General features: G+C 38.1%; 1 protein-coding gene across 4 annotated transcripts in view; it reads left to right on the top strand.

Annotated features, from left to right (window-relative positions):
• Positions 1-27,844, top strand: part of TTC27 (tetratricopeptide repeat domain 27) — a 184,352-nt gene that overhangs the window by 26,283 nt on the left and 130,225 nt on the right. For 3 of the 4 annotated variants that reach the window (XM_086327527.1, XM_086327528.1, XM_086327526.1), the window contains 4 exons: positions 1,528-1,630; positions 15,516-15,680; positions 17,829-17,962; positions 24,772-24,884. In XM_086327527.1, the coding sequence (XP_086183653.1) occupies positions 1,528-1,630; positions 15,516-15,680; positions 17,829-17,962; positions 24,772-24,884 (515 nt within the window). Of the gene's footprint in view, positions 1-1,527; positions 1,631-14,091; positions 14,108-15,515; positions 15,681-17,828; positions 17,963-24,771; positions 24,885-27,844 lie in introns of those variants that run through there. The other variant, XM_086327529.1, reaches the window with a different exon arrangement.

Below are 27,844 nucleotides of genomic sequence, written 5' to 3'. Positions count from 1 at the left end.
AAAAGGAAAGAATATGTTGCCAGACCTGACTCACTTACTGCTGACAGCAGATAAGGACAGATAATTGGAATATAGACTGACTTCATTAGCTTAGTGATAGCAAAAGAATGAAAATGAGGCAACAACTCAGGGAATTACATTAAAAATGATGTGAAACTTCTTTCTATTAGATAATTCTACCTTTCGTTTCCTTACATGGCCTGAGGAAATAGCATTAGTGATTAGAAAAGATTTTTTTTTTTCATTTGTGATTTTATCATTGTTGCAACAGTTGTGTGTAGCAGTTTAGAAGGGAAACAGGCAGTTTTACCCCTTGATCAAATTAAGAAATTAAATTCAAGTAACAGAAAATGCTTTTAGTAATTAAGCATGATTTCCAGTTAGTAGTTATTGCTATAAAAGAAAAAATTTTTCACACCTTTGGGCAATATAATTCAAAGTAACATAGTTATAACTAATTTGGATGATTCAATGCATGATCATACTTGGTAATTTAATGAGCCTATCAAAAATAGTTAATATTTCTTATTTGCACACACACACATATGTATAGAGGAAGAGCCTAGAGGAATATAAACCTTTGTCATGGATTTTTCTGGGGAAGGAGGATGGTGCTAAGGCAGCAGAAGAGAGACTTTTCATCTTCACTGTGTGTGCTTCTGTATCGGCTTGTTGTTTAATCAGGATGTGTTGAAAAGTAAGACTGAGCACCAGAGAACTGAGAAAAGGCTACTGTGCTGTCAGCCTGTGCATTAGTCAAGACAGTGTATAAAATGCGGTCTCCACCCTCCAAACTATAAGGACAGGTACTTACACACTTGAAAAACACGAGCTCTCCAGTCTGGTGCTAACCTCTAGGCACAGTGTGGAAGTGAGAGACCAGTGTGTGCCCTAGTCTCTTCGAAGAGGTTTCGTGGAAGAGAGAGTGGCAGAGGTCTTCCCAGTTTGGGGAATAATCTGAACCCAGGCTATTTCTTACCTCGTAGCGTGCACAGCATGCATTGCTTCAAGGAGGATACAGGGATGAGTGAAGCATGGTTCCTCATCTTGCTGGCTAGCTGGCTGACAACACTGAAAACTAGGATGACATACACAAGTATGCTGGGGTGCGTTTGCAAAGGGAGGTGGAAAACACGTGCTGGAAGCTGAGACAAGGGAAGAATCACCCCACAGGAGGTTCTAGTGGGGGGCCTCCCAGGACGGTGGGTGTTGGATCATAGTGCTGGTAGAGCGCTGTAGCAGAGTCGGGCGATGGCAGTAGGCATTTTAAAGGAGGAAATGGGAAGTTGAAAATGATGTCGGGAAGCCCAGCTGGCTTTGAATGCACGGAGGAGAGATGTTGTTCTTGTGGAAGACAGGGCACTGGATTTGCTGTTATTACTGAAGATGTAGCCGTGAGTGGGTAAGCTTCCTGAAGAGTGAATTTAATCTCACAAATGTAAAAAAATTCTAAAAGTTGATTTAATGTAAAATTTTTTTCCAAAGGGTCCTTTTATTTCAGCTTACGTTGGTATTTCCTTTTTCTAGAGCTTGCCATGGTGGACGTTGAGATGTGTGAATATTCACCAGCAGCTGCTTGAGGAGCGCTCACCTCAGCTTTTTGCTCTTGCTGAAGACTGCATCGATCAAGGTATGCTGCAGATTTTGTCTGCATTGAGCATGTAACTCTGTTCTGTTTTCTTGGCTGAGACTTTCCTTTTTCATTTATTGCTTGACAGCATATGGTAACTTTTTGTCTGAGGTTGCTTCTCCACTCTTTCTGAATTTGGACTATCACAAATTATTAGGATGTCAGATTATAGGATTTCTTTTTTGTCTTTGAATTTAAAAAAAATCAATCAGTGTTATTTATATTATTAACACAGACTTAAACAAGTGATTTATTCTGTATAGTTCACTTTGATTTTATTACAAATTGCCTAAAGGTATTTAAATATTTTCTTGGTTACTTAATGTAAGAAACCTTGTTAGAAACAAATGTAAACTCCCTTTATTAAGAAAATAATCCTTAACTGATTTGAACTGGAGTAAATTGTGCCGAACTACATGCAGAGCAGGAAATTATTTATCCTATATCCTTCTGAGTACATGAAGAAATAATTCATTTTTTTAATTAATAATATTTGGTAGAAAATAAGTTTAATGAGGCTGACAGTGGGTAGAGAGACATTTTTGTAGTTTTTTCATTATTTTCATTGTAATATATAATGTACATATGGAAATGTACCTAGAACAGAAATGTAAAATTTACCAAATACTTGTAAACCACATGCCCCTGTAAATGCCTTTGTTGCAAGTAAGCCTTAAGCTTTTCCGGGAGGCAGTATTTGTTTATGGCTGTGCTGGGTTTTCCTTGCTGCTTGGACTTGCGGTTGCGGTGAGCTGGGGCTGCTCTAGTTGTACACGGGCTTCTCTTTGCGGTGAGTTCTCTTGTTGTGGAGCCCGGGCTCTAGGGCCCAGAGGCTCCACTCGTGTGGCTTGCGGGCTCTAGAGCAGAGTCTCAGTAGTTGTGGCACAGGGCTTATTTCTTCCTCGGCATGTGGAATCTTCCCAAATCAGGGATCGAATCTGCGTCTCCTGCACTGGTAAGTGGATTCTTTGCTGAGCCACCAGGAAAGTCCTCGGGAAGCATTTTGAAAATAGGAGGAAATCTTGGACTTAGTCTATATTTGTTTGGGATTTTAGGTTATGTAAGACTGTGGAACAACCCAGGGCAATTAGATCTGACTTGTATATGTAAAGAAAATGTATTCTGAGCTTGAACTTGGTATATAGGAAACAATATTTGTTCTGGTATGAGATTTAAACCTAACGTGGTAGCAGATTGTTTTATTAAATGTAAGGAGTTTACTTTTCTATACAGTGATATTTCACTAAGTGTACAGTGATGCAATGAAGTAACAGAACTGCGAAACAGTATTTCTTTTTCCTGTAGAAGTCTTTGGTTTAATGCATTTGGATTACAAGAGATTTTTATGAGCAAATATAGGCTATAGAATCATCTGTATTTTCAAGACTGTAAGCAACTCTAGATTGTGAGTTCCTTGCGGGCTGATTTTTTCTTGTTTCTGCTTAGCAGAATGCCTGGAAAATAATAAATATTTAGTGCATATTTGTTGAATAGTGATAGCTAGCATTTATTGAGCCTTTACTTTTAAAATTTTATTTATGTATTTTGGGCCGCACTGAGTCTTTGTTACCTTGAAAGCGGGGGTTGCTCTCGAGCTGCGTTGTGCAGGCTTCTCATTGCAGTGGCTTCTGTTGTGGTGCCTGGGCTTAGTTGTCCCGAGGCATGTGGAACCCTCCAGAACCAGGGATCTAACCTGTATCCCCTGCATTGGACCACTAGGGAAGTCCTGTTGAGCCTTTTCTACATTCACTTTTCAGAGGAGACATTGTAGAACTCCATTCGTCCTCCATCTCCATAGCAGTTTTTATCTGAGTTAACTTCTGTTCTTCAAAAAGTGAAATGTTATAGAAGTTATGAGAAAATTAATCCTACCCAGATACCAGATGGGGTCTTGAATCTTCTCATAATAGTGTTGCCTAGGCGTGGAGTTCTCTTTCAAATGAAATATGAAGTTGGACTTGGAGAAAATTAAGACCTGATGCTCAATTTACTGGCATCATTGTCCTCTTTCTATTTTTAGTAAAATGAAAACTGTGTAGACTAAGTCTTCTCCCCATTCATGTCATTTCATATTTTTAAAATGAGATACATTCCATAAACAAAGTGCGAGGGAGAAAGAGAAGTGGGATAAACTTCTAGTTCACGAAATCAGATAAAGTTTTGAAAGCCAGGGATGAGTTGAACATTACTGATTCTAATGGGGAAAAAAGTTGATTTTTCCAGAGGATATTGAAAGCGTTTGAAAGAAGATGGCATCAGTATTTAGCCACTATTTAATTTTGTAAAAAAGTAATTACGTTATACTTTGTAGCATATTAAACAATTTCATATGCTTCGTTATACTTTTATGGAGTGTTGGTAAATGAACAAAACACAAGGTGTTGCTGGGAGTTTTCTTTCTTTCTGTTAATGTAAAGGAAATCAAGTTTGATGCAGTTGCCAGAGGGAAAGCCACATCTCTTCCCTTTATCCATATTATGTAAATCTACATTTATGTCTCTACCTTAACCACATCTCAGTGACTGATGTTCTTAATGATGACCTTTAATTATTAAAAGAACAAAAATACCTTCTTAATGTACCATATTAAAAGGTAAGAACCATATGATGTGTTGTAGAGAGAATTCTAAGAGGTAAAATACAGCTCTCTAAACAGAAAGGGTTAACTAAGATACCTGGAAAATATGACTCTAAGTGACTCATTCCCCAAGTGGTCTGTTCTTTTCTGCAGTAGATTTAAGCATATCATTTGCTTTGCCTTACAACTAAGAATTGTTTATGTTGCTGTTCTAGGCTAATCAATGACATTTTTCTTTTTATCTAGTCATAAATTGGTCCATTTTGGCTATGTCTAAGTAAGTCTGCACATGGCTTAAACTGCAGCATTTTCATAAACAATTGTATTTTAAAAAATGTTCTGGGATTTAACCCAAAAATTGACCAAGCATTCAGTTATATTGAAGTATTGTTCAGTATCCAGAGAAGAATATTATATTTGAAATGTTGCCCTTGAACAATCATCAAAAAGTTGGCAAGATTTTTTTTTTCAGTCTGTGACATATAAACAAGTGTGATCTTTATATTTTTGTCCAGGAATGTTACATCAGTATATAGAGCCCATCAGAGTGTCAGCATAACTTTGCTGGAACTGATCACATCTATGAAAGGAGTGAGTTAGAATCTTGAAAAGTCTGCTCCTCAGCACACTCTGAGGTCCTCTTTTGGATCTCATACTAAGGAAACCATGATTCTCTGAAGAACTGCTTAAGGGCACACAATCATTTATTGAAGCATCTGGTACTGAAAACCTGTTCCATATAGCACATGAGATGTAATATTGAGGTTTAGGTGTTTGAAGATGAGCTTATGAGGAAGTCACTGTTCAAAGAAAACAAGCTAAAATACTTTGTCTGAGACTCCACTGTAACATCTCCAGGCAGCTCTGTGACTCTAGGCTTATATTGTCTCCACATCCAAAAAGTTGTTCAAGAGATTAGTTTCTTGGTGACTGACATATGCATAAATTAAAAAAATTTTTTTGATACTTTGGAATAAGTGAGTAAATGAAGTCACTCAGTCATGTCCGACTCTTTGCACTGTAGCCCACCAGGCTCCTCCGTCCATGGGATTCTCCAGGCAAGAATACTGGAGTGGGTTGCCATTTCCTTCTCCAGGGGATCTTCCCAACCCAGGGATCGAACCCAGGTCTCCTGCATTGCAGGCAGATGCTTTAACCTCTGAGCCACCAGGAAAGGTCCCAATACTTTGGAATGAATGTCATTAAATATACTAATAATCTAATCACAAGTATCTGATTATCCATATGAATCCATAGGGATTTCATTTTTAAAATAGCATTAAAATAATCTGATGAGAAGAGATTTTGGTTTTAGCATGCATTTTAAATATAGTGGTTTGACATTTTGACCCAGAAGGTTATGATTATTTGTTATCATGGAGCACCTAAAGATTTATTAAAATGATGACTATATATCTGTTGGGTCAACATGCTTTATTTGTTTATTTACTTCATCTTTTTTTTAAACTTGAGTTATCCAAATCTCAAAACTTTGTGTTCTGTGTTCATGGTTGACTCACTGTTTTTCATCATTCTGTGGTATCTCGCCAGTTCTTAAATCTTATTGGTTCTTGCCTAAGAGTTCCATGTCCATCCTTCTTTTCCATTCCTACAACTCTTATCCTACTCAGTGTCTGAAATCTGTAGTTTGGAAAGACCCATTAGAGATTATCTTGTCCAGATAACTCATTTTCCAAAGAATTGAAACTCAAAGAGATTGTCCATGAACCAGAACTATGCCCTGGAGTTTCTGACTCCAGATCCTGCTTACTCTTCTCTTCATTACTTTTCTCTAAACTGGTCAGTAGGGCAGAGTTCCAATATCTGATAATTATAATGCAGTCCATACTCCATACCAAGTACTGTTCTAGGCCTTTAAATATGTTAACTAGCTTATTCCTTGCAACAAGTCGATAGAACTGAAGACTTGACATAGGAAGGTGTAGTGGTGGGTTTGTGTGCCACCCTTTTTTAGCAGTGTTTCCGGAGTATAGTTAACCTACAGTAAGACTCATATTTAAAGTGTAGAATTGGTGGTATTTTATATATGTATACACTTGTGAAAGTATCAGAATCAAGATAATTAACAGAACCTAGAGTTTTAAGATCTGACTTTCAGTTTCTCTTCTGTCACTCACACCCTGTGTGACTTCAGGGAGCTTGTCTTACTTCCAAACCAAGAGTTTCTTTCTGCATAAAGACGGTCTGTGAGTCTTTTCCAGGTGTAAAATGATGTGTTTCTTTGTAGGCTGGCTTCTTAATGCTGGGATCTGTTGAAAGATTGTGACCAAAAAAAGTTATGCCCTCTTTCTTTGGGCTTTCTTGTTGGGATTCATAATTTTACAGAGTGCTTCCTTTTAGTAAATTAAAAAACCCGCTCTTCTGTGGCCCGTAACTGCTGTCTAGAGCTGTGCTGCCCGGTGTAGTAGCCACTAGCCACTAATGTGGCTAATTAAAAGAAGTAAAGAATTCAATGTCTCAGTTTCACTAGCCCCATTTCAAGGGCTCTGAAGCCACCTTGATGGTAAATGGTTACCATTTTGGACAGTGCAGCTGTATTTAATATTATCACAGAAATTTTTGTTGGATAGCACTGATGTTGAGCAACAGAATTTCAGGGTAGGTCTGTCCTTCTTCTGTATGGTCAGTCTTGCAGTTCCTGAAGGTTTTATCACTGTCACTTCGAGTCTCAGGGTTGCACCTGACTGGTAGACGCTTTCTTGGCCTTCCTTCCTTCTCCGTGTACCGCAATACTGGACTGTTGTTATTCTCATTTGTCTGTGCTGTTTGCCTGTTATTTGGCTGCACCAGGTCTTAGTTGCCGCATGCAGGATCTAGTTCCCTGACCAGGGATTGAACCGCAGGCCCCTGCACGAGGAACGTGGAAGTCTCAGCCGCTGGACACCAGGGAAGTCCCTGGATGATTATTTTTACATACTGATTTCATCAGGTCATTTTTTTAAATTAGGAAAATCTTTAATTATTCTCAGTTTTATTTTTGACTTTGTATTTCATGTGTAATTTGATACTTAATTAAAAAATTTTTTTTAATTTCTTGCTATGATCTGGTCACTGGTAGTTGCTGGGGATATCATTGAACTCAGTGGGATGGAGGCTAAAATATAAGGAGAAAAAAGGGCACAAAAAAGAAGGGAATGACAGCTATTTAAAAAAAACGAAGCCTTGCTATTTGTGACGATATGGATGGCCCTCTAGGGCATCATGCTAAGTGAAATAAATCAGAGAAAGGCAAAAATTGTGTGATCTCACTTACATAGGGAATCTAAAAAACAAACGACAATGAAAACCAACTCATAGATACAGAAAACAAATAGGTGGTTTCCAGAGGAAAGGAAGGTGGGAGGGGCAATATAGATAAAGGGGATTCAGAGGGGCAGACCTCCAGTTCTAAAATAAGTAAGCCATGGAGACTTAATGCAGCATAAGGAGTGTGGTCAACAATATTGTAATAATTTTGTATGCGGACAGATAGTTATTAGGCTAGCGTGGTGATCATTCATAATGTATGCAAATGTTATACAAATGTCAAATCACTAAGCAGTGCACTTGAAGCTGACATACTGTACATCAACTATATTTCAGTTAGAAAAAAAGAGGAAGGGATGAAAGAAAGGATATGATTAGTCTAAACTTGAGACCAGAGAAGGCTTTGCAAAGTGGCTAATACTTGAACTGATTCTTGAAGAATGAGAAACAATTCATTAGGTAGTTGGAAAGGGCATGTAACATGTACAGAGAGAGGCACAGAGACTCGGGACATCTTTGTGTATTTGGGATTTCCAGTAGTTTGGAATGGCTGGACTGTGTTAGGAGTTGTGTGTCAGGTGATGTTGCAATAGGTTGATAGGAGCTAGGTGGATGGGAAATTGGAGTTCTTTGTTGGCGACAGCCATCAGAGAGTTTCTAAATATTTGCCCACTCTTAGGATATTTATTGAGCCCCAGCTATGACAAGTGCTAGGCTTAAACAGCAGTGAACAAGACACATGTGGACCCTTCTTTTGTGACCCTTACAGTCTAGAGGTGGAGTTACAGCCAAATTCTACCCGTCTTTCAATGCCTAGCCCTTCTGACAAGGTTTGTTCAACTATCTCAGCCTTATGGATTTTCCCCCTATGGTATTTATGGCCAGTACCACCCAGTTTCAAATCAGATTTACTGTATATTGAATAATGATTATGTGTCTTTTCTTCCTAGTGCTTCTTCCATCTTCTTTTTGGGGGAGCACAGGGCTTAACTTTGCTGTAGGATCTAGCCCAGTTCTAGGCATGTAAAATAATTCAGTAGATACTGATTAGAATTGTAGGATGGAGAAGGGAGAGTTGGAAAGGGCTGAGAGGCAGGAGGAGGATGGAAAAACCAGAGGAGGGTAACAGTTGGAGATAAGCTTGGGAAGTATGGAGGTCAGGGAGAAGAGGATTTTAAAAATTTTTGAGGAAATGAGTCGGAGTAGGCTGGCACTTCCCTAGGGTTGTGTGCCTCCCTGGTCTTCATGGCTTATGATGGACACCCTCCGTCCAGCTATCAAGGATCCTACGAAGTTTCCATTCGGTTGGCATTTTTACTTAGGTGACTCTGCATTTGGCTCTGAAGGTGCCATCTGTCTATTCATTGTAAATACTTACCTAGTGATTTTATAATTCAGTCATTCTTTTTTTTTCCCCCTAGAATTCTTTTGTAAAGAAGAACTCGTCAACCAGGGTTATGTGAGAACCCTAAAATGTAGTCTGTGTAGGAAAGGCAAGATATGTTCTTAATTTTTTCTTTAATTGCTAATATTTTGGACTTAAGTTTTTTTTTTTGAAACGTAAATCTAGAAAAGTTGCTAGTACAAAGAACTTTTTTTTTCTCTGAAACCGTTTAAAATAAGTTGTTGAATTGATGTCCCATCACTTCTGCACATTTTAGGGTGTTTTTCCTACGAAGGCATTTGCCTGTACAGTCACAATACAACCACCAATATTAGGAAATTAACATTGATTAAATACTAACACCTAATTACTGCTGTTCAGGATTAGCCAGTTGTGCCCAAAGCATCCTTTACAGCACCGTGATCCAGTCCAGAACCTAGTGTTGCATTTAGTTGTCCTATCTCTTTAGTGTCTTCCAACATAGCTCTACCACCACAGTTGTTTTGTGTTATTCTCACTGCGTCCTGCCAGGTGGCACACGATTTCAGTTGGTCTCATTACTGGTGATACTAACTTTGGTTACTTGATTAAGGTGGTATCTGTCAGTCTTCTTCATTAGAGTTACCCATTTTCTCTGTACATTTTTTGTTTCTGAAACAGCTTTATTGAGATATAATTGACATACAAACACCTGACATACTTAAAGTGTCAATTTGTAAAGTTTGGACATGTATTTACACCCATGAAACCATCATCAAAGTTGAGATAATGAACATATACTTTGTTCCCCCAAACTTCCTTGTGCTTGTCGGGAATCCCATCCTCTTACACCCTTCCTGATCTCTCCTTCAGCCTCTCAGGCCACCACTGATCTGCTTTCTGTTACTACATATTAGTCTGCATTTCCTTGAATTTTATAAAAGAGATTTCATATAGCTTCACACTTTGTGTGTGTGTGTGTGTTTAGCTGGGCTTCTTTGACTCAGCAGAATTATTTTGATTCATCCATAATGTCACCTGTAGCAATAGTTCATTCTTTTTAATTGCTAAGTAGTATACCATGATCACTGGCACCCCACTCCAGTACTCTTGCCTGGAAAATCCCATGGACAGAGGAGCCTGGTAGGCTGCAGTCCATGGGGTTGCGAAGAGTCGGACACGACTAAGCGACTTGACTTTCACTTTTCACTTTCATGCATTGGAGAAGGTAATGGCAACCCACTCCAGTGTTCTTGCCTGGAGAATCCCAGGGACAGAGGAGCCTAGTGGGCTGCCGTCTATGGGGTCACACAGAGTCGGACATGACTGAAGTGACTTAGCAGCAGCAGTACCATGATATGGAAATACCATAATTTGTTTGTCCTTTCATCTGTTGATGGAAATTTGATTGTTTCCAGTTTTTGGTTATCACTCTTTATAATTAATTGTTGTATGGTGATGTACTTAGATACCATATAAGTCTCCTATTCCTTAGTAAACTTTGAATTTATGCATTTATATATTGACATTAGTGTCCACTCACAGATTCCAAATTCATTCAATGGATTACAATTTGGCCTTCATAGTGTCCCACATTTGGCCAGTTGAGGCTTGTTCAAATTGGCTTCTGTGCCCTTTCAATATATCTTTGAGTGCTTCTTTATTTTCTGACATAAGAAGATGCTTTAGCCTTCCTTATTTTGTATTACTTTGCTCTGGCCCTGGAATCAGTAATTTCTCCAAGGAGCTCTGGTTCCTTTTAAAGTCTTTCAACAGCCATAGCTGGAAAGTATGTGTATGTGTATATGTAAGTACACATGTACATCTGTGTCTATTTCTGTATTTATCTATGTATTAAAAACCACGAATTGCATCATCTCCAATTCCAGTCCAATATCACAGAATTTATTTTAGTCTTCTCTCTTCCAGATTTCTAACTCCTTTCTTTGACAGTGAAAAACCAGGCTCCCATTAACCTCAGTGTAAGTGTGTGTACAGTCTTCCTGTGCACAGTCCGTCTCTATGTTCAGGCTGCTCCCTTGGCCCTGACCTTGGGGAACCCACAGCTTAATCCTTGACCTGGCTCTTTTGAATGTTGGTTGAGTCACTGGCCCTTTTGAGCACACCGTTGAGACCCCAGTCCCCACAAACACTACTCTAGCCTCTGACTGATCCCGAGCAGACTCTCTGGGTGAGCCGTGGACCTTGCAAACATGCTGGCTGAGCCTTTGGTCAAGTCACCAGGCCTGGTTTTGGGAACACATAACGCATGTTTCAGACTTAGGCAAGCACCCAGCTGAGGCCCTTTTTTAAGACCGTTCTTAGAAAACACATTGGTTGAATCCCTGTCAAGTCCCTAACCCTGACCAAAGAGCTCCAATTAAAATTTAACTGTACAAAGTGTTTATATTGATATTTGTATCTTTTTCCTAAACTGAAAATCTTGTTAATAACAATGTTAATGTAATTATTTGCTTTACATATAAAATATTTCAATGGGAAAAGAATAGTCTTTTTAGCAAATGTGCTGGGACAGCTGGGTAACCATATGCAAAAGAATGAAATTGGACCCTTACCTTACACTATATAGAAAAGTTAAATAAAAATGGATTAGAGTCCTAGTGTAAGAGCTAAAACTCTAAGACTCTTAGGAGAAAATATAGGGGTAAATCTTTGTGACATCAGATTTGGCAGTAGATTCTTAGAACCAAAAGCATGAGCAACAACAAAAAAAGAATAGGAAAGTTGGACTTCATAGCAAGATTATGAACCTGTAACAAGGTCTATTCAGAAAATTTTAAAAACTTTTGTGTTTCAAAAGACACTATCAAGAAAGTGAAAAGATAGGCCATAGAGTGGGAGAAAATATTTGCAAATCATATATCTGATAAGGAACTTGTATCTAGAATATATAAAAAACTCTGACAACTCAGTAGTATAAAAGACAAATAACCCAATAAAAAAATGTGCAAAGGATATAAATAGATACTTATCTAGAGAAGACATTCTAATGACCAATAAGTACATGAGAAAACATTTGATATCAGTCATCAGGATGATGAGAATCAAAACTACAATAAGATATCAGTTTACACCCACATGGATAGCTGTAATTTAAAAAAAGTGAGATAATCATATTGTTGAGGATGTGGAAAAGTTGGGACACTGCTGGTGGAAATGTAACATGGTATAACCATCTTGGAATAGAGTTTGGCAGTTTCTTAAACAGTTAAGTATAGAATCATCATATGATCCAGCAGTTCCTAGGTGTATATACCCAAGAGAAATGAAAACATAGGTCCACCCAAAATTTTGCATATGAATGTTTATAACAGCATTATTCATAATAGCTAAAAGATGGACATTGTCCATCAACTGATATATGGGTAAACAGAATACTTTATATTCATACAGTGGTTTCTATTATACTATTTTTTAGCCATAAACAGAAATGAAGTGTGATACATACTTCAGCACAGTGAACCTCGAAAACATCATACTAAATTATAGAAACCAGATATGAAAGACCACATGATAAATAATTTCCTTTATATGAAATGTCCAGGATAGGTAAAGTTAGGATCAGAAAGTATATTAGAGGTGTTGAGGGCTATGGGAGGGATGAGGGGAAGAGAGTGATAGCTAAGGGTTCAGAATTTCTTTTTGAGGTGATAAAAATGTTTTAGAGTTGACTATGGTGATGGTTGCACATTTCTTGGAATATACGAAAAGACATTGAATCGCACACTTCAGATAGATGGACTGGATATGTATGAATCATCTCAGTAAAGCTGTTGAAAAATCTCACCTTACATGCACAGCATAGTGACTATAACGAATAATTCTGTATTGTATATTTGAGAATTGCTGAGAGAGTGGATCTTAAAAGTTCTCACCACCAGAAAAAAAACTGTAACTATGTGGTGATGGATGTTAACTAGGCTTACTGTGGTGATCATTCTGTAGTATATTCATATATTGGATCATTATGTTGTACACCTGAAACTAATGGCACGTTATATGTCAATTATATTTCAAAGAAAAGGTAAAAAAGATTTAACCCAGGGATTTCTTAAAATGTTCAAAACCAAAATGAAGTCAAGTGTACAACTTTACTAAAAAAAACGTTAAAGGCATACTGTTGTCTTGAATAGGATGATCACTATTATCAAGATGCCAATTGTGAAATTACAATTAGTGCCTTTACAAACTTTTGAAGAGAGAACTTGCCAATTGATTCTGGAAGAAAAAGTGTGTAAGAATAGTCAAGACAGTTTTTAAAGAGAAAGATAATGATGGAGGCTTTCAGGTATAAAAGTTAGTTAAAAACTAGGGTAATTTCAACAGTATGATACTAGCAAAGAAATAATGTGATTAAAAAAATTTAACCTTGCATTGTGTCAATATCTGTGATTTCATATGTGTGTCCTTCTTTTTTTAAACTGAAAATCTTGTGCCAAACAATATAAATGTAGTGACTTGCTTTGTTGCATGTATAAAAAGCTTGAGAGCAGCGCCAGCATTCCAACTAACAGTAAGACCACTGAATAAGGCTCAGGATGTCTTTGCAGCTCTCTGTCCCTTCAGTGTATTACACTAAGGACATATACTGTGCTCTAAGTCCTTTGCAGTTACTCTTTATCTTTCACCAACTTGTTATATAGAGTTTTAGTTTTCCATTTGTTTTCAGTTTTTAGGGATTGCTTTTTTCTTTCTGATTTATTTTTTGATATGTAAAATAATTACACGATTCCAGAGTCAAAACTCTGTAACAAGGTCTGTTCAGAGAAGTTTCTGTCTGTCTCTGTTTTCCTTCTACCCTATTCTCCCTGCACCTCCACCTGCCTCTTCTTAAAAAAAGAGTTTATTTGGCTGTACTGGGTCTTCGTTGCTGCTCTGGCTTTTTCTTGTTCATTGCTGGCAAGCGAGACTGCGCTCTAGTTTTGGTGTGCAGGCTTCTCCCTGGGGTGGCTTCTCTGGCTGTGGAGCACAGGCTCTGGGGCACGTGGGCTCAGAAGTTGCAGCTCCTGGGCGTCAAAGCACAGGCTCAGTAGTTGTGGAGCACAGGCTTAGTTGCTCCACAGCATGAGGGATCGTCCTGGATCAGGTATTGAACCTGCATCTCCTGCATTGACAGGTGGATTCTTTACCATTGAGCCGCCAGGAGAGCCCAGATCAGGTTTTCTTGAGTTTGGTTTGCGTGGAGGAAGTCTACTGAAGGATTTTCACAGTGAGAAGTTCGTGTTTGGATGCCTGTCTGCCCTTTAAAGTAAGACATGTACATCTTGATTTAGCTTCTTTGAGTTAAGAATCTCTTTAAAGGACAGGCAGTATATAAAAAACAGGTTTTTTCAGACTCATTTTCACTTCATGATAAGTTAAAGGGTGTCTGTCTCATAGCTATAGGTTTCTGTCAGATCCTTTGGTGAGAAAATGTACAGATTACTTTTTGCAACATCACCTCTACATCTTGGTCGTTCCTCTGCCAACTCCCTCTTCCCCTTTTCCCAACAAGTTTGGATTCAGATTTTGCTTTGCCACTTCTCAGCCGAGGTGACTAGTCAGTAAGCTGACTAAGCTCAGTTTTCTCATGGGTTAAATGAGGTCGATGTCAGCCCTAAACACATCATTGTTTGAATTGGCACAACACGGAAAATACCTAGGGCTGAGCAGAGTAGGTGTCAGTTGATGTCACTTTCTTTTCAGCTTGAATAGTGGAAAAAGGATTCTCAGTTTGGGGACACTGTAAGTGTATCTTCTGTCATCCATATCCTTCTGTTCATATGAATTGCTTTGTGAAATGCTGATCCTGTTACTGGAGACATTGTGAGGGGCAGTTTGTCAGGGACATTGTAGAGGGATGGACGAGGTGACCTGTTGGACACCCCCTTGGTGTATGCCAGTAGCCCTTTTATTATATATATATATTTTATTTTGAAAGTCATCTTCTTAGAGATACTATGTTATTAGGCTATTATACTCCCATCTTTTCGTCTGAGGTGTTCAGAAAAATACAATATGACTGCTAAGCCAATACTTACTCATTTTCTACTTGATACTCATATTGTCTCAGATATATCCAGATACACATCTGTTTCTCCTTTTAAGGGAGAAATTCTACATTCTTTATGTGGAAAACTGTATATTGATCTCCTCTTCATTACATTTCCGTGCTGTTTAACTCTGCAGATTGACTTGGTATGTTGTATCATCACCTTGTTTTGCTGTATTTTGGGCGGCATGATTAAGACAAACACTGTAAATAAGAAAGAGCAGGGTCATGAATGAAATCTCTTAGGACTGTGTGGAGTAAAGGAGATTATGTAATGTCCTTAGCTTCTAGGTTGGAACATATAAGTGCTCAGACAGTGCTTGCTATGAACTATTACAGTACATGTTCCTCACTTTCCAGACTTGAAATTCTTTAAGAGTAGGAACTATGTAATATATGTATTTTATAAATTATGGCCTAAATGTTTTACTTACTAATATATTTTTATTCTCATACTTTAAAAAATATATATATTTTATAGAAGTATAGTTGACTTAAAATGTTTCAAGTACACAGCAAGGTGATTTCATTATTCAAATATACATGTCATTTTTGAAATTATTTTCTGTCATAGGTTATTACAAGATATTGACTACTTTTCAATGTCTCATCTTTTGTCTTACAGTGATAAAGCTAGAGGATCTGTTTGTGGATGATTCAGGTCAATGTTTGGCTGTTCAATTCCATCTGGAATGTGCATATATATTTTTATATTATTATGAATATAAAAAAGCAAAAGATCAGTTCAGAATTGCTAAAGACATCTGCAGATTACAAATTGGTTTGACAGGTAAGATTTTTAACCTTTTGTGGATAATTGATGTATGATAAAACTAGTATATACATTGATGGTTTGGCTGTATTTTATGGTGGTATTTGATTATCTGTGTCCTCTTGGTTGCTTTGCAAAAATATGTTTTTAAGATTTTATTTAAAGAGTTAATAGGTTTAGAACAAAATTGAAACTATATCTTCTTTATTCTTGCAAATGCTCACTTATTTTCTAATCTGGTTAGACATTTCGGTAATGTATGATAGCTAGACAGTACACAAATGAACTTCGCCCATTTAGTTGTGACTGTGGGCTTCCCAAGACCCCTCCAGATTCTCAAGTTCAGTTCGGCTTCTTACATTGCCCTTTGCTGCAGACACCCACCTGTAGCTTCTGTCTTGCCTTTCTTGTATTCCTTAAGAACAGAGATTTTTTGACTGTTGTGTTTAGATGCTTCTTCACTGTCTTAGAATGCTGCCTGGCATATGGTATGCGCTCAATAAACATTTGTTGGATGAACCAATAAATTACAGAATTTTTCCTAAAATCTGTGTTTCTTCTGAGTCCCAAACAAGAAACATTATTTTCTTTTAATGTATCTCCTTGTCCCTAGCCTAAAAATATTGACATTCTCTATTGAAAACATTCATGAAAGTTAAACATCAGCAGTTGGTCACACCATTTACACCCGTTGAACCTGGGCTATGTGAGTGTTGAAACAACAATCCGTGAATGTTGAAATGATTGAACCTGTTTGTCCTCTCTAGGTTGGGTCTAGATGATCTTTGAGACCCATTTTTAGTCCCTAAACTCTATCCTCATTGAGGTAGTCCTGTCAGTAAAATCCTTAAGATATATTATGAAGTAAATATAACTTAGTGGCCTAGTCTGGAATATTAGCCGCCTTTTATTACATTGTTTGTATGGGGAAAATTATTAAATATCTAACTTATAGCTTTGGGAACAATGGCCGTGTGTAAGTTGGAGTCTTATATTTGAGATATAATTATATGTAATATGGATTCCTGGTGACTCAGACGATAGAGAATCTGCCTGTGGTGCAGGAGACCCCGGTTTGATTCCTGGGTTGGAAAGATCTCTGGAATGGATCTAGAGAATGGCTACCCACTCCAGTATTCTTGCCTAGAGAATTCCATGGACAGAGGAGCCTGGCGGGCTACAGTCTCTGGGGTCATAAAGAGTCAGACACAACTGAGCAACTAACACTTGCGATATAAGTTGTGAAGTTAGTTTTAGAAATTATGTTTTGATCCTAATAGACTTTTGGGGGGGATTATTTATAAAACTAGTATCATGGTACTCAGCATAGTCAGCTTTGTTGATGTAGTTACTAGTTAGTTCTTCATATTTTTTTTCCAAGTTAAGATTGAAAAGCTTAAAAATACAAATGTGCTCACAAATATAAAATGAGAATCAGATTATAATTTTTTTCCATTCAGTTCTCGCCTTACTATAAAAAAGTAAGCTATGCTAGACCATCCCAATAGCTATTTTTAGTATAACATGTTTCAATGGTTGTTGTATAACATAGAGCCAGACTCATCACAGGATGAAGTCCAGACTTCTTAGACTGGTCTTTGTAATCAAGAGTCTTTGTAATCTGACTCTCACCAGAGAATAGATGTTAGAGCTTATGCTTCTCTTAAAGCTGTTCTGCAGCTAGCTATTTCAGATACAAAGTAAAAACAATATTTGGCCTTACATGGAGCCAGATAATGTAATAGAAAGACTGGAATTTAGACTGCAGACCCTGGCTTTAAGCTCTGGCTCTGATACTAAAAACCATGTAATCTTGAGCAAGCAAGACTACACTTCAGAACTTAACACTTTTTCATCTGTTGTATGGGGAGGAGAGTATTTCTTCTCCCTGTGACGTTGAATGCATTCTTTTTTGAGGAGGGAGGTAGTTTAATGCAAAGGTAAGTGTGGGGAATTTCTAGTGGCAGAAATTTGAGTTCTGGGCCTATAGCTTCCTAGCTTTATAATTTTATAAGTCACTTTAAAGTCATCATGGGGCTTCAGGTTTCTCTTATTTGAAATGGGGAAAATACCTCATAAGCTCTAAAGCACTCTGAAAGTACTACTGTTTATGATTGTATGGTATTCTGATTGGCAAGTTACTAAGTATAATATATGTATTTTCAGGTGCTTTAGGAAAAAGGACACGATTCCAGGAAAATTATGTTGCACAACTTATTCTAGATGTAAGAAGGGAAGGAACTGTCTTTTCAAATTGTGAATTCACTCCAGCACCCACTCCTCAGGAATATTTAACCAAGGTGAGTAGGATCATAAGCTGTTTAAATTAGCATCCAAGTCTAATAGTTTCCACAGGGAAGTTTCGTAGAAACACCAGATGGAGTGGGAAGAGGCTTTTTTGGACCCTGCTTAGAGCTTTTACAAGGTGGCTGGATGTTAAAAAGAATCTAAAACAGAACCCATTTTAAAGCTGTTTTTATCCTCAGAGATAAACTGTTGTTTTTCTTCTAGATTTTGGTAAGTATGAATTAATAAAGTAGTTACTTATATGTTACTGCCCTGAAAAAAATAAAAAGGCAGACTGAGTAGGAACTAATTTTTCCAGTGCCTACCCTATTTTTTGCCTTCTGTTGATATTCTCAAGTATTAAGAGCCTTGACGTTTCTTATGCTTCTTCTAAATATGTAAACAGATGATCAGAATTCCTTTTTACAAGTGTTCTGATCTGTCTTCAGCTACTCTGTTATTATTGGGCTGGTTTCTGCCATAGTATGTGTTTCTGACTTGGGTAATATGTTCTCTTGTAGCTTAAATTCATAGTTTTTAGTCAGTTTATCCACTCAATAGGCTTTCCATCTGCTTCTGTGAAGGCTGTTAGCATTTATATTGTCTTATCTTAGAGACCCAGACCAACATTTCTGCTTGTAATTTGGTTGATGTTACTGTCCTTGAAGCCTGTGTTTTCCCACTTTTCATTCCAGAGCCTGTAAACAAATTTGCTTGGTACATTGAGCACTAAAATTCTAACTGTACTGAAGATAATGCCCAGAGTAGGGGCTAGGGAGATGGGAAGGATGAGTGGCAGCAGTAAGGCATCCTGAGGAATGTCTTTGATGAGATCTTACATACTTCCTGGGCTTGCTCCAAGTTTTCTGTTTGTTTTTGTGATATTTTGAGGGCTGGTGAGCAGGGACAGCTATGGATTCTAAGAGAAGAAGGAAGGGAAGAAGGAAAAGATGGAGAAACTCAGGGATGAGACCACACAGAGGGACAGCCCGTCTCTCCTGCAATAGGAGAACCATGGCTGAAGGAGTGTTTGTACCACTGCTGGTCAAGGAGCTATGGTATCCGCTCCCATCCTGTCTTTACTCCTTGTATATACCAGACCCTCCTCCCGCAGCTTTTTCTTTTTTTTTTTTTTTTTTAGCACACTGGCTTTTACTCATTTATATTTAAAGATTTGTTTTTGGCCGCTCTGGGTCTTAGTTGTGTATGGGCTTTCTCTAGTTGGGTCATGTGGGGACTGCTCTTCATTGCAGTGCACGGGCTTCTCATCATCGTAGCTTCTCTTGTCGCAGAGCACAGGCCTTAGGCACGTGGACTCGGTAGTTGTGGCCCATGGGCTTAATTGCACCTCAACGTGTGGGATCTTCCTGGACCCGGGATTGAACCTGTGTCCCCTGCAATGGCAGGCAGATTCCTAACTGCTAGACCACCAGGGAAGCCCCTCCTTCAACTTTTTGATGTAACCCAAGTCCCTCCCTGAGTCTTAGTTTAACTGCCATAGACCTGGTGTTTAGGCCAAAGCACAGCATCAGTGAAAAAGAGTTAGTTCTGCAATTCAATAATTTAATTCAGTAATCCATCATTGTTTATTTATATGTGCATGTATATTTGTATGTGTGTATTTATGTGGAATTGTATGGAAAATTATCTCCTATGATTATAATTATGTAGGTAAGGATTAGATAGAAATAGCTTTATACTCATGGATGGAGGATAGACTTGTTTGATTAGTTATAGATCTTAATTCCTTTTGCCAGAGATACTGTTAGATTATGAAATACACCAATTTGCTTGATAACGAAACTTTTCAGGAAAAAAGGAACACTGTGATATCAATTATAATGATTATAAAATATATCATGATTAGAAATGTTACGGTGTGAAGATGTGTATCTTAGTAATTGAGGAAATACGATAATTTTATTGTCAGTGAGGAGCATAGTGTTTCCCTTTGGGCCTTCCTAGATTTTTAATCTGTTATTAATGGGGAATTTACATAACCTATAGCTACTGGACTTTAGGCTTTAATAAGCCAACAGTTATGAGGAACCTCAGTGTGCAAATCACAGGCACAGACTGTTCTTTATTGTTAAATCATCAGTGTGCAGTATGAGGAGGGAGGATAAATTAAAATTGTACTTTGAGCAGGAAACACAAGCACATGATCGGCATCATTGGTAAAAAGTATGCATTCAATGCTGAACAAATTGGAGATGTACTATGTGCTGGTTTTTTCCTTTGATTTTACATTAAGCACAATACAGCAGTTTATTAAGATGCTTAGAATGAATACAAAGGGAAATAAAGACCACAAAATTACGCATGCTACAGCTGTGTGTCCTGTGTAAGACGGTGTAGATGAATACATGAGGATGGTGTTTACAGGTGAAACTAAATATCCCAAATGGCATTCACTGATCTGTTGCTTCAAGACAACACCCTTTTGTACAGATCTTAAAGGTGTCAAAATTAGTAGTCTCAAAGTCAATTCTTGTATGTGATTTTAGCATAAAAGATTTTAGAAAACTGATGTGAAATACCACAGTTTTCATTTTTGTCAGCTGGAATGCCAAGGATTTTCAGAATAAGAAAAATGCAGTAATACAGGACAATCCAGATACGCGTCTCATGTGACTAGCCTCTGTTGCAAAATTGTACATGGTTATGGGCAAAAACTAAGTCTGTCCAAAAGTCCACACCTGTGCAGTTTCATGTTTTAGCTTGATAACCTAGATATAACACTTATTACATAGCAAGGGCAACACCAAAAGAAGAAACAAATCTGTGATGGGTACACAGTAACAATATCATAAGCATCATTGGAGTAGGTCTGAAAGACTGTAGCTGGTTTTTGGGGTTTTTTTGGCCATGTCAAGAGGCATTTGGGATCTTAGTTCCCTGACCAGAGATTGAACCCATGTGCACTGCGTTTGGAGCTCAGAGTTTTAACCACTGGACCTCCAGGAAAATCCTTGTAGCTAATTTTATGGTTTAGTGGAATATTACGAGGTTGGCATGAGTCTAAATTACAGCCATCTTTTAAATTTGCAATGTGTAGACATATAGGCAAGCAGGTGCTGCAGCCGACCGGTTTTAATTTTAAAAAGTACTAAATAGGAACGTAGAGAATCTTGGATGAAGATCAGAGTTGTTTTGATCACCCACCTGTAGCTGACAATGATGCTCTGTTGCTAAGGCTGACCTATCTCAGGTCTTCTGTGGGGGATGGGGAGGAGTCCTTGCTGGGAGGTGGAAACTTGGGTCTTGTCACATCTTTATTGTCTAGCTGGATTGAGAACCTGGGAAAGTTATTATATTTTTAGCTTCCTCGTTTGTTTTCGCCCACATCACACTTTTTAAAGGGATCAGATTATATCTATAAAGACACTCCACAAACATTGGGTATCAATAAGCAAGTTGATATATCCCTATCAGGTTGTGAAAAGGTGGGAATTTGGAATACTGTAGAGCTTCACTGTCCAGTGTTGTAGCCATATATGATTATTAATCACTCTAAAGTTGCTTGGTCCAAACTTAGCTGTGCTGAAGTGTAAAAGATGTACTAGATTTCATAAACTGTATGAAAGAGTATAGTATCTAATTAATAATTTTCTATTAATGAATGTTCAGGGATAATATTTTTTACATACTAGGTTAAATCACTTTTATTTATTTATTTTTTAAAGTATAGCTGATAGAAAATATAAAATTACATATGTAGGTTTAAAAAAAATTCTGGAAAGCATATGTTGAAAATGGCTGGCCAGCAGGGTGCACTGTTCGCCTGCAGCCAGCCTTTTGAAGTTCTGCGGGCCGGGGAAGAAGAGGCACGTTTTCAGCGCCTAGCCGCCTGGAGTTCTGTGTTCCTCCTGTCAGGAGTTGTTGAAGGCTCTGTTCTTTCCCCAAAACCTTATAAATAGAGCTAGGCCTACAGTTTAGTCTTCCTAGTTTAAGCTACTTTTATTGAATTGGAAGAAAAAAATCGATTTTATTAAGGAATAATTTACATACAGTAAAATGTAGCTATTTTAAGTGTCCAGTTTGATGAGTTTTAACAAGTAGACCCACATAACCACTGTAATCAAAATACAGAACCATTTCCATTAGGCAGAAAAGTCACCCATACTGCAAAGTCAGTCACTTTCCCTCCCTGCTTTCTGTCACAAATTAGAGCTGGTCTTTTCCATAGAGTCTCACATAAATGGAATCAGATAGTATGACTGTGTCTGGTTTCCTGCACTTAGCATAGTGTTCTGAGGTTCACCCTTGTTTGAATGCCGACAATTAGCCCCTGTTTGTTGCTGAGCATTTATTACTTCACTGTATGGGTGAGCCACAGTGTGTTTACCCATTCTCTTGGCAGACAGCTGAATGGCTTCTAGCTTTTGGCTATTACGAGTAAAGCTGTTCGGAACATTCATGTGTAAGTCTTCATGTGAATGTGTGTTTTTAATTTTCACAGGTAAATGCCAAGGATTAGAATGGCTTGTATTAAGTATATTTTTAACTAGAGAAACAGTCAAACTGTTTTCCGAAGTCGCTGTACTATTTCACATCCCCACCCTCAGTATATGAGAGCATTACTTGCTCTGCATCCTTGCTGGTGCTTGGTATTGTCAATTTAAAAATTTTTGCCATTTTTGTGAGTTGTGTGCAGTGATTTCTCATTGTGATTTTACTATCTTTTGATGACTAATTTTTAAAAATCTATTTTATTGAGATATAACTTACACATAGAAAAGTTTTACCTTTATTTGGGTGGGATTTGGATGAGATTTGAAAAATATATGCACCCAACCATTGCAGTCAAGATACATTTCATTACCCTAGAAAATTCCATTCTGCCCCTTTGCAGTTAATTCCACACCTTCTCTGGCCCTAAATAATCATTGACTTGCTTTCTGACTATAGATAGTTTGCTTTTTCTAGAGTTTTATGTGACTAGAATCCTACAGTAAGTATGTCCTCTTTTCTATCTGGCCTCTTTTGCTCAGCGTGATGTTTTTGAGTTGAGATATGTCTGTGTGGTTGTATGTGTCAGTACTTTTCTTTTTATTGCTGATTAGAATTTCATTAAATGCGTATAGCATAATTTTTCTTTTTAATTTATTTACCTGTTGACAGACATTTGGGTTGTTTCCAGTTTGGGATTATTACAGATAAAACTGCTATGAACACACACACCCCCCCCCCCCCCATATCTCTCTCTCTCTCTCTCTATTTATATAGATACATATCTTGGGGTGGACATATGTTTTTGTTTCTAATAGATAACTACAAAGGAGTGGAACTGAGAGCTCATATGGTAAATATGTTTGTTATAAGAAGGCAATGGCTCCCCACTCCAGTACTCTTGCCTGGAAAATCCCATTGACGGAGGAGCCTGGTGGGCTGCAGTCCATGGGGTCTCTAAGAGTCGGACACGACTGAGCGACTTCACTTTGACTTTTCACTTTCATGCATTAGAGAAGGAAATGGCAACCCACTCCAGTGATCTTGCCTGGAGAATCCCAGGGACAGGGGAGCCTGGTGGGCTGCCGTCTATGGGGTTGCACAGAGTCGGACACGACTGAAGTGACTCAGCAGCAGCCGCAGCAGCAAACTATTTCCTGTGGTTGTACCATTTTACGTTGCTACCAACAGTGTATGAAAGATTGAATTGTCCCAGATCCTTGGCAACAATTGGGATTGTCAGTCTTTTAAATTTTATCTGTTTTATGTATGTGTACTAGTAGTAGTTCATTCTGATTTTAATTAGTATTTTCATGTGGACTACTGTTATTGAGGATCTCTTTGTTTGCCGATTAGCTAACCTTTTGTAAAGGGTCTTTTGTAAAGTTCATATTTATGTTGAGTTTTTTTATCTTCTTATTAAGCTGTAATTCTATACTTTGATTACAAGCCTTTTCCCAGATATTTGTTTGGTGAGTATGTTTTCTCAAACTGTAGCTTGACTTTTCACTTTCTTAACAGTGTTTTCAAAGAGCTGAAGTTTTTATTTGATGGTTCAAGTTTTTTTTGTATCCTAATTAAAGACTCTGCCTACCCCAAAGTTGCAAGTCTTTTCTCCTATGATTTCTTTCTTAGAAGTTTTTTAGTATCAGCTTTTATAGTAAGGTCTGTGATTCATTTTGATTTAATTCTTGTGCATGGTATGAGATCTGGGCAGAGCATTATTTTTTCCCAAGTGAATATAAAGTTCTTCTAACATCACTTATTGAAAAAACTTTGCTTTGTTGAGTCATCTAGCCACCTTGTTGAAAATCAGTTGACCATATAATATGGGTCTGAAATTTTGGACTCTGTTCTCTTCCTTTCATCTATATTTCTGTCTTCATGTTAGTACAACACTGTGTTGGCTTTGTGGCTGTTCTTGAAATCACGTACTCTACCAAGTTCTCTAATTCTTCAGGCTTTATTTCTATTTCAATTGGCTTTTTTTCCTTCTATTCTAGATCTTCTTGAGAAACAGAGTTGGGAATCGATGTTGCAGATTATGATTTAGAAACCGATTAGAAAGATCTGAATATCAGAGAGGAGCTTTTGCCTACTAGGCTCAATCAAACAGGGAGTAGCAGTTACTCCCTGTTATTGATGATGTCAGTGCATTCCTGGCATATATAGATGGCATGTCCTCCATTTCTGCACAGTAAATTGTTCCCATATATGTGTTTCACAAGGAGAACAGCCTATTGACCATGTATAGACACTGTAAAATCTTAAACAAAAAAATGTTATCCTACCCAGCAGTCTGTTGCATATAGTCTGTTGAATAAATCAAACTTAGTTTTTGTTTTAAATATTTTCTTTGTTATTCCACCAGAATCTTGAGCTCAATGATGATACCGTTCTAAATGAGATAAAGTTAGCAGATTGTGAACAGTTTCAGATGCCTGATCTATGTGCTGAAGAGCTTGCTGTTATCCTTGGAATCTGGTAAGTTAATGACTTATTTGGCCACCTTGAATTTCTTGAGTATTGATTCTCTTGTGTTGCGGAAATCGTTGTTCAAAAGGTCCCCAGAGTTCTGGGTGAATGAGTCTTGTAACGGTTATGAAGATAGAGAAGAGTTGGGCAACCAATAAAAGGGTTAGAGATTAGGACTCTCCTGTAAGTTGGTATACTTACCCGTCTCTTTGCTTGGTAAAGAAAATTCCTTCTGTTAGCCTTCGCTGGGCTTCCCTTGTGGCTCAGCTGGTAAAGAATGTGCCTGCAAAGCAGGAGACCTGGGTTCCATCCCTGGGTTGGGAAGATCCCCTGGAGAAGGGAAAGGCCACCTGAATAGAATCCTAATGAAATATTTAGGAGAGGCGACTACTTTGATCTTTGAGGACATGTATATTCAGAGGATAGAATTTTTAATATAGTAGAACCTTATGTGTAGTAGAAATCGTTTTTCATTTTATGTTTTAAAGTAATTTCAAATTTGGGCAAAAGTTGCAAGGGCAAGGCATTGCAAAGACTTTTGAGAATGATTTTTTGACATGACATTCTGTCACCGCTAAATACTTTAGTGTGTGTCTTCAACAAACAAGGGAGCTTCTGTGCATAACCATGATACATTTATCAAAATCAGGAAATTAGCACTCATGCTTTACTATCACATTGTACTCAGACCCCATTCAAGTTTTGCCAGTTGTCCCAGTAATCTCCTTTATAGCACAGGATCCAGTCTAGAACATATGTGTTACATTTATGTTTGTATTCTTTCTGTCAGTTTGGAATAGTTCTTCATTTTTGCTTGACTTTTATGATCTTGACACTTTGGAAATTTATAAGCCAGTTATTCTGTACAATTACCCTCAACTTGAATTTTGTCTGATTCAGTTCAGTTCAGTTCAGTTGTTCAGTCGTGTCCGACTCTGTGACCCCATGAACTGCAATACACCAGGCCTCCCTGTCCATCACCAACTGCTGGAGTTCACCCAAACCCATGTCCATTGAGTTGGTGATGCCATCCAACCATCTCATCCTGTCATCCCCTTCTCCTCCTGCCCTCAATCTTTCCCAGCGTCAGGGTCTTTTCAAATGAATCAGCTCTTCGCATCAGGTGGCCAAAGTATTGGAGTTTCAGCTTCAGCATCAGTCCTTCCAATGAATATTCAGGACTGATCTCCTTTAGGATGGACTGGTTGGATCTCCTTGCAGTCCAAGGCATTCTCAAGCGTCTTCTCCAACTCCACAGTTCAAAAGCATCAATTCTTCGTCGCTCAGCTTTCTTCACAGTCCAACTCTCACATCCATACTGGAAAAATCATAGCCTCAACTAGATGGACCTTTGTTGACAAAGTAATGTTTCTGCTTTTGAATATGCTATCTAGGTTGGTCATAACTTTTTTCCCAAGGAGTAAGCGTCTTTTAATTTCATGGCTGCAGTTGCCATCTGCAGTGATTTTGGAACACAGAAAAATAAAGTCAGCCACTGTTTCACTGTTTCCCCATCTATTTGCCATGAAGTGATGGGACCGGATGCCATGATCTTCGTTTTCTGAATGTTGAGCTTTAAGTCAACTTTTTCACTCTCCTCTTTCACTTTCATCAAGAGGCTCTTTAGTTCTTCTTCACTTTCTGCCATAAGGGTGGTGTCATCTGCATATCTGAGGTTATTGATATTTCTTCCGGCAGTCTTGATTCCAGCCTGTGCTTCCTCCAGCCCAGTGTTTCGAATGATATACTCTGCATTGTCTGATTTAAAAAATATATATACAATTAAATTCACATTCTGGGACTTCCTTGGTGGCTCAGTGGTAAAGAATCCAACTGCCAGTGCAGGAGACACAGGTTTGATCCCTGGTTCGGGAAGATCCCACATGCCATGGAGCAACTAAGTCCCTGGGCCGTAACTCCTGAGTCTGTGCACTAGAGCTAGATTCTGGGAACCGCAACTACTGAGCCAACATGCTGCAACTGCTGAAGCTCCCTGATACTCCCTGGAGCCTGTGCTCCCAGCAAGAGAAGCCACCGCAGTGAGAGCCCCACGCAGCACGACTAGAGACTGGCAGCTGTCCCCTACAACTAGAGAAGAGCCTGCACAGCAGTGACGACGTAGCACAGCCAAAAATAAATAAATTCACATGCTGCACCATTAGCAAGGGTATCGGAGAAGGGAAGTTTTGTGGTTCTTATAGCATCCCAGCAAGTGGAACACAATTTTGAATTTTATTTTCATTCTTAATACAAATAATATGTACATATAAAATAACTTATGTAATATATAAACATAAGTTATATAATGTAATAATAACACGAATCCACCTCCCAGTTTAAGAACTTGAAGATTGCAAATACCACTAGCTCAGTCTGTGTGCTTCTTTCCCATCTCATCTTCCTTCTTGTCTTAAAAGGTAATCAATGTCCTAAATTTTGTCTTTGTCAATTTCTTGCCTTTTCAAGAAATATATTTACTCACATGTCTTTTATACTTCTTAGTCAATTCTTTTATTTGTCTTTCAGCTTTATAAAAGCGGTATGTTACTGTATGCAGTCTTCTGTGATTTGTTTTTTTCTCTCACCAATGTCTTTATGTGACTCATCCGTGTTGTTACATACAGCTGCAGTTTACTCTGCAGTGTATCGTTCTGTTGGTATTTTACAGTGTATTGATTTCCTTTTTGGACATTGGATTGTTAACAGATTTTTCCTGTTACACACAATATTACTATGGATATTTGTGTGTATGCTTCCCGGTACAGCCATTGAATTTCTGTGGGCTCTATATCTACGCTGGAATTACTGAGGTTAGGATATGTGAATGTTCACTTTATAAGATAGTGCTGAATTGTTTTCCAAAATTATTCATACTTGGATCAGCAAGCTCTAAGAATTCTCAATGTTCTGCCTCTTTGAGAACTTCTTAATTTTTGCCTGTCTCATGGTGATAGTAATTTTTTTTTTGC

The sequence above is a fragment of the Bos grunniens genome, chromosome 11 (assembly GCF_055505025.1).
Source record: "Bos grunniens cultivar Pamir isolate PY7600 chromosome 11, Bosgru_T2T1.0, whole genome shotgun sequence".
NCBI lineage: Eukaryota > Metazoa > Chordata > Mammalia > Artiodactyla > Bovidae > Bos > Bos grunniens.
The sequence above is the reverse complement of the archived record's forward strand: the minus strand, read 5'-3'. Positions and strand labels throughout refer to the sequence as shown.